Consider the following 6380-nt stretch of genomic DNA (forward strand, 5'->3'; position numbering starts at 1 on the left):
CATCCCTGCCGGTTCCGACTGTTTAGTGTTTGTGTTCCCAGCTCTCTGCAATCATGAAGGATGTGCCGGCCTTTTTACAGCAGTGTCAGAGCTCCGGGCCGGGCCAGGCCGCCATTTGGCACCGTTTGGAAGAGCTGTACACGAAGAAGTGAGTTCTGAGGCTGGGGCGGGTGCGAGAGGGCTCTGGGAGGGCCAGAGGCTCCGAGCAGTCTGGAGGGACTGGGATTTGGAGGAAAGGGTCGATAGCCTTAGGAGCAGAGCTGTTGCCAGGGTTCTGAATCTAGACTCCCTGCGTTCCAGCCTTTTCGGCTATGATAAGCTGCTAAGCTTTGTCTTCTGTATGTTCTTCATTAACTAAAGGAGGCCCGGGCTGGCCTGTGATGCTAGATAGCTCTTAATTCAAACGAGCAAATAGTTCTGAAGCTAGAGTGTCACCCCGTCTGAGAAACAGCTCTGGTACCCTGTACTAAGCCGTGGTGTGATTGTCTACAGCCTCTGATTTCTTCCTGATTCTACAACCATTGATCGACCTCCCACTGCCCCTATTTTCTGATGTATTTCACATTGGCCTTTTTGCCACTAAAGAGATCTTAGTGTTTGAGTTTGTTTGGAAACGGGATGAACTTCAGAACAATTATGAGTTCCTGCCATTGATACAGAGCTTTCCTCTGAAGAAACACCTCTTCTGAGCCTTTCCACATGATAATGTTCAGCAGTTAAAACTCTTAGTGATTTCTAGAGAACTTTTTCAGTATTTAATATGTAACTGCCTATATATGGTGTAACATTTTGTGGTTTTCAAAACATTTTATCTCTATTATTAAATATTAACCTTTAGTCTGGTGTGAAATGTGCTGTTTCGGTGTCCTAGCAGCTCATGTATTGGCTTTTTTAAAGTATTGGCTTATTTCATCCTTCCCATTGACAGATGTGGAGATTGAATATCAGTTCTCTATTCTGTGAGGTAATCAGCTAATAAGTAAGAGAGCATGGAGTTCAAAATATAGGTATAGAATCCCAAAGTTCTTCCAGTTGACACTCAGAGTGGGTGTTGAGGCTGTCTCAAAAAGTGTTCTCCATTGTTACCTAAGATAACAGTCTTGGAGAGGATAAGTGACTAAGGGGCAGCAGAGTCAGTCAAAAAATAAGCTTGAATGAGCTGGCACTTGCTTTAACTACTGTACTGCTCAGTGGAACCTGGGTAGTACTTGGTGTTTGATGGGACCACCAAGGCTGAAGGCATCTGTTCCTTCATGTTAGTGTTTGGGACTCAAGAGCTTTTTGTTTTGTAGGTTGTGGCATCAGCTGACACTACAAGTGCTTGATTTTGTGCAGGACCCCTGCTTTGCCCAAGGGGATGGTCTCATTAAGGTAATGACTTACCATACAGGCCAGGTTATGTTGAGTACACTTACAAACTATTATTGTTAATTTTTATTTACTTTTAACATGTATGTGCGCATCAGAGTGAGTGTGTGTGTGTGTGTGCGCGCGTGTGGACACGAGTGCAACCAAGGATGCCAGAAGAGATCTCCTGGATCTGGAGTTCAGTCAGTTGTATGCCAACTGGCATAGGTGCTAGAAACCCAGTTTGAGTCTTCAAAATGCTCTTAACTATCACTGAGCCATCTCTCCTGCACTTCTGCACTTGCTCATAATTTTTGGTTGGTTGGTTGGTTGGTTGGGGCTATGTAGCTCTGACTGGCCTGGAACTTGCTCTGTAGACCAGACTGGGATTGGATTCATAGTCCACCAGCCTTGGCCTCCCAAGTGCTGTCATTAAATATATGCAGTGCCATGCCCAACTCTACTCAGAAACTTTTAAAGACAAAAAAAGTTGGGGGAACATTATGGTGGTCACACTGAGTTACATCTTTCAGCAATCACTTTGTGCTGAGGACTGCTGTAAGCACTGGGCCCTTCATGATAGCTCTGAGAAAGTCTCTCCCTTTCTCATATGTCATAGCAGACATATAGATAAATCACCATAGGTTACAGCTAATAAATCACAACATTGAAACAGACTTTCTGTTTTTTTAAATTTAGACTAGAGCTGGGAAAATGGCTCAGTGGAAGTATGTGTTTCCGTCCACAGGCCCTGTGCACCTTACACAACAGCACCAGAAGGGAAAAAAAGAAAGAAACTGGACTGGTGACACACCTGTAATCCCAGCACTTAGAAACTTAAATCTGGGAGATCATTAGTTTGAGACTAGCCTGGATTACACAGCAAGACTGCTAGGGAGAGGGACAATTTAAAGGGCTCCCCTCACTTCTCAGCTCCCCCAATCCATCCATGCACAAAGGTTCTACTTGCCCGGAGATTTCTAGCCAGAGTAGTATAGAAAAGAGAATGCCTCTTCATTGGAGGTGAGAGAGTTGAGGGGGACTTCGTACTATGCTCTCTCTCTCTAATGGAGCATTTTTAAAAATGTTGTCAGCAGAAAAAATAAGAACACACTCTTTCCCATGTTTCCTCAGATTCTCTGAGGGACACCCAGGGATTTCCTCACTAGAAGCCTCTCTGTAACCTTTCTCGTTAACATCTGAATTTGAAAGGGATAGTTAGTCTATCTATAATTGTAGCTTTAGTTATTTCTCCTGAATACATTGTGATGCTCACAATGAAGCTTACCCCTTACTACCTTACCATATCCTGGGGTTCTAAAATTTTTTTTTTAATGTTTTTTACTTATCAGTTTGACATTTTACTACCCTTAAGAATTTGCAGTTGCTTCTAAGCCTAAAGATTTTGCTGGGTATTCTGTCTTCAGAATTATGTGGGAATGGTAAATCACACACTGCATGTTCTATATCATAGTGATAGTTTTTCATATTCTTTGCTTTCTAATCTTCAGTTGATATGCCCCCATCCCCATCTTGGTTTCTTTTTGTGATGGTTTTTATTTTATGTGTCGGAGTGTTTTGCCTTCATGTGTATGTGCACCATAGGCATACTTGGTGCCCTCAGAGAGCAGAAGAGGGCATTCGATCCCCTGGAATAGGTGTTGCAGATGGTTATAAACCATCTACCATGTGGGTGATGAGAACTATGCAATAGCAACAGGTGCTGGTAACCACTGAGCCACCTCTCCAGCCCATTTCTGTGTTTCTTAAATTAAGAATATCAGCATTCGTTTGCTCTGTCTTCTCCAGTAGTGCAGGAGCACCTTGGAAGCTCAGCATTTGACACACGTGGTGTGTCCATAGTACTAGCCTAGTGTCTGAAGAAGTGTGCTCTTGTGTACTGACTGGCTAAGAAAGTTGGTAATATGAATCTTTAGAAGGCCTATAGCCTTTTGAAGTCTGAAGAAACTCTATTTTGTTTGATTAGGAACACATCACACCAGTCCAGCTGTTGTACTCGAAGTACCTTGGAGGAAGAATGTAGGAATTAATATTTAGGTGATTTTCTTTAATTGTTTGGTTTTTGAGACAGAGTCTCTCCATGTAACCATAGGTGACTTGGAACTAGCTATGTAGAACAGACTAGCCTCAAATTCACAGAGATCTGTCTGCTTCTGTCTCCCAAGTGCTGGGACTGAAGGTGTGAGCCACCGCACCCAGCTGTATAGAAGGATCTTACAAACCAATGCTCTGAGTCTCAAAGCTAGGAGCTCTGGTTTTCTTCAATAATCCATTGGTGGCCATTTATGCGGACTCCAATGAGCCCATCATTCAACAAAGGTTTAGGCGGGTGCTGTCTGTGTGATGGGCATTGTGGTTTGCACACTCTCACTTGACAGTCTTAGTGCTGCATAAGACTTTGACAGTCTTAGTGGTGCATCTGTAATGAGAAGCAGCTTTTGGAGTCTGGTTTCTCAGAGTGAAGCTCATTCTGTATTAATTCTCCATCTTTGGTTTTGCAGCTTTATGAAAACTTCATCAGTGAATTTGAGCACAGGTAATCTCCTTTTGTGAGTTAGTTTACTTTGAAAATGAATACATTAGTGCTTTTTCACACTAAAAAACTGGTGGTTTTTATTTCAGGGTAAACCCTCTGTCCCTGGTAGAAATAATTCTTCATGTGGTTAGACAGATGACTGGTAAGCCTCTGTTTCATAATAGAAAATACCAAATTGGCCAGGTTAGTACTGCACATCTGTAATCTCAACACTGGGGTGAGGCAGTAAGTACAACCTGAGCTACGTAGGCCACTGTGGGGTACATCGTGAGATTTTTGTAATAATCGAGGAAAGAAAAATGTTACTGTTTATCTTGTTTAAAGATGTCTTAACTGGTAAGGAGCTGCTGGTGGTGGGTCTGACTTTGTTCTTGTTTCTATTCTAGATCCTAATGTGGCTCTTACTTTTCTGGAAAAGACTCGTGAGAAGGTGAATATGGAATTTGAAAAGCATTTTCTAGTATCTATGCAATTTGTATCTAGTATCTAGTATCTATGTAATTTATGTCTACACCCTCGGAAGTCAAGTTCCTGGTCTCAGTCAAGTCAATGCCCAAGGAGCAGCCTGCTTTGCAAGTTTGGTGCCTAAATTTCTGAGGTTCCCTTGTTTTTTAATCTCTTCAGGTAAAAAGTAGTGATGAAGCCGTGATCTTGTGTAAGACAGCAATTGGAGCTCTAAAATTAAACATCGGGGATCTGCAGGCTACAAAGGTGAGAGGGTACAGCAGACATTCTTCCTCTTCAATTGTTTTTTGATGATATTTTAAGTTATAGAGAGAGAAAAAAAGCCAAGGAGCTCTTGTATTCTAACTGAGATGTCCCCATTGTTTACTTACTGCCACCTTTGATGTATTCCACCCTCTGCTTGGTTTGGTTGGTTTGGGGTTTTGTTTTATTTTCCCATTTAAGTTAACTGCTGATAAGACATTTACTCTTAAACAAAGAGCATTCCCTGTATGAGCACAGCTGACCGTCCAGTCAGGACTCCATGTGGTCTAGCATGCAAAGCCTGTGGGCTTCATCATGCCAGGCGGTGTCTTCACTGTTCTTTCTTCTTCTTGAATTGTTGAAGGTTTCTGTCTATATTTATGTGTTTTGGTGTGTACCTGCATGTATGTCTGCACCACACACAGTGCCAGTGGAGGCCTGAAGAAAACATTGCATCCTCTGGAACTGAAATTACAGTCAGATGTGAGCTGCCATGTGGATACCAGGGACTGAACCTAAGTCCTTTGCAATAGCAATAAATACTCTGAATGGCTAGGCCATCTTTTCAGCCCCATCTGTGCCCCTTTGCGTTGTTGTCCAGTTTGGGAGACAGGCATAAATAGTGGTAGCAGAGAAGCCAACATAATATTGTCAGTCTACCTTGTTTATCTAGAGGCTGCATGTGCTTTTATTTTGGTTTAATTTTGGTAGCCATAATGTTAACAAAAATAACAGAAGTGGCAGTTGACAGTTTGTTTTCATTGCCCTAAAATGTCTTACTTATTGCTTCTTAGTCCCAGATCACACCCGTCCTGATGACATTTCGTTTGGAGGTATTAGCTGTGACATGCCGAGAAGTGCTGTAAGGGAGCTTAGGGGGTGGTTTATTTTGTCTTATAGTTTGAGGGGTACAGTCCACTGTGACAGGGAAGGCGTGGCAGCAGGAGCTAGAAGTGGTTGGTTACCATGGGTCTGCAGACAGGAAGCACAGTAGAGAAATGTTGGTGCTCAGCACTGGCCTCCTTTGATCACTCCAACACCTGCTCTTGGAGTGGTGCCCACATTTAGGGTAGGTTTCTCTGCCTCAGTTACCACAATCTAGAAAGTCCCTCACAGACATTCCCAGAGGTTGTCTCCTACGTGATTCTAGATCCTCTCAAATTGATATCCATAACTGGATGGATAGCTTAGTCTTCCAAACCAGATTTGTGAATTGATATGTGTAGACCATTCATTTTTACCCCTGTGTGGTGTATCCTATTATATACTTTTTACAGCATATGTATCTGTTCTCCTATAAAAGGATTGAGGCAATCTATTATATTCCAAGTGCTCTTCGTGTTAACATTTCTATGCCTAGTCTTCTTGGTGAAGGTGCTAGTGTGAGTTGTTCTACAAAATCTTACGGGCATCACTGAGGCTCCCCATTGGCAGCCTTTGATATTTTTACACTATTTAACTCTTCATGACCTAGTGGAGGTCAAGTGGTAGTGGTTTAATTTTTTATATCTCAGTTGGTAGTGGTTTACTAGCAACTCCACTCAGATCTCTACTTCATTAATTGCCTGTTACTATCTTTTTCTACTGTGTCCTTCATATTTCCTGGCTCACTACTCCTGTAGGGTATGTAGTTATATCGTTTGCCAGTCTATTACTTTAAAGATCTTTTAAGTTGGAAGATGATTTTACTTCTTGTGTGTAGGAAACGATTGAAGATGTTGAAGAGATGCTCAACAATCTCCCTGGTGTGACATCAGTTCACAGTCGT

The 6380-nt window shown here is 42.3% G+C and overlaps 1 protein-coding gene across 1 annotated transcript in view; it reads left to right on the plus strand.

Moving 5' to 3' along the window:
• Positions 1 to 15: 15 nt before the first annotated feature.
• Positions 16 to 6380, plus strand: part of Psmd13 (proteasome 26S subunit, non-ATPase 13) — a 14037-nt gene continuing 7672 nt past the window's right edge. The window contains exons 1-7 of the mRNA XM_031384954.1: positions 16 to 148; positions 1293 to 1371; positions 3870 to 3904; positions 3991 to 4046; positions 4291 to 4334; positions 4529 to 4615; positions 6315 to 6378. Of these exons, the coding sequence (XP_031240814.1) occupies positions 54 to 148; positions 1293 to 1371; positions 3870 to 3904; positions 3991 to 4046; positions 4291 to 4334; positions 4529 to 4615; positions 6315 to 6378 (460 nt within the window). The 5' untranslated portion in view covers positions 16 to 53. The remainder of the gene's footprint in view (positions 149 to 1292; positions 1372 to 3869; positions 3905 to 3990; positions 4047 to 4290; positions 4335 to 4528; positions 4616 to 6314; positions 6379 to 6380) is intronic.

This window comes from Mastomys coucha, unplaced genomic scaffold (assembly GCF_008632895.1).
Source record: "Mastomys coucha isolate ucsf_1 unplaced genomic scaffold, UCSF_Mcou_1 pScaffold21, whole genome shotgun sequence".
Lineage (NCBI taxonomy): Eukaryota > Metazoa > Chordata > Mammalia > Rodentia > Muridae > Mastomys > Mastomys coucha.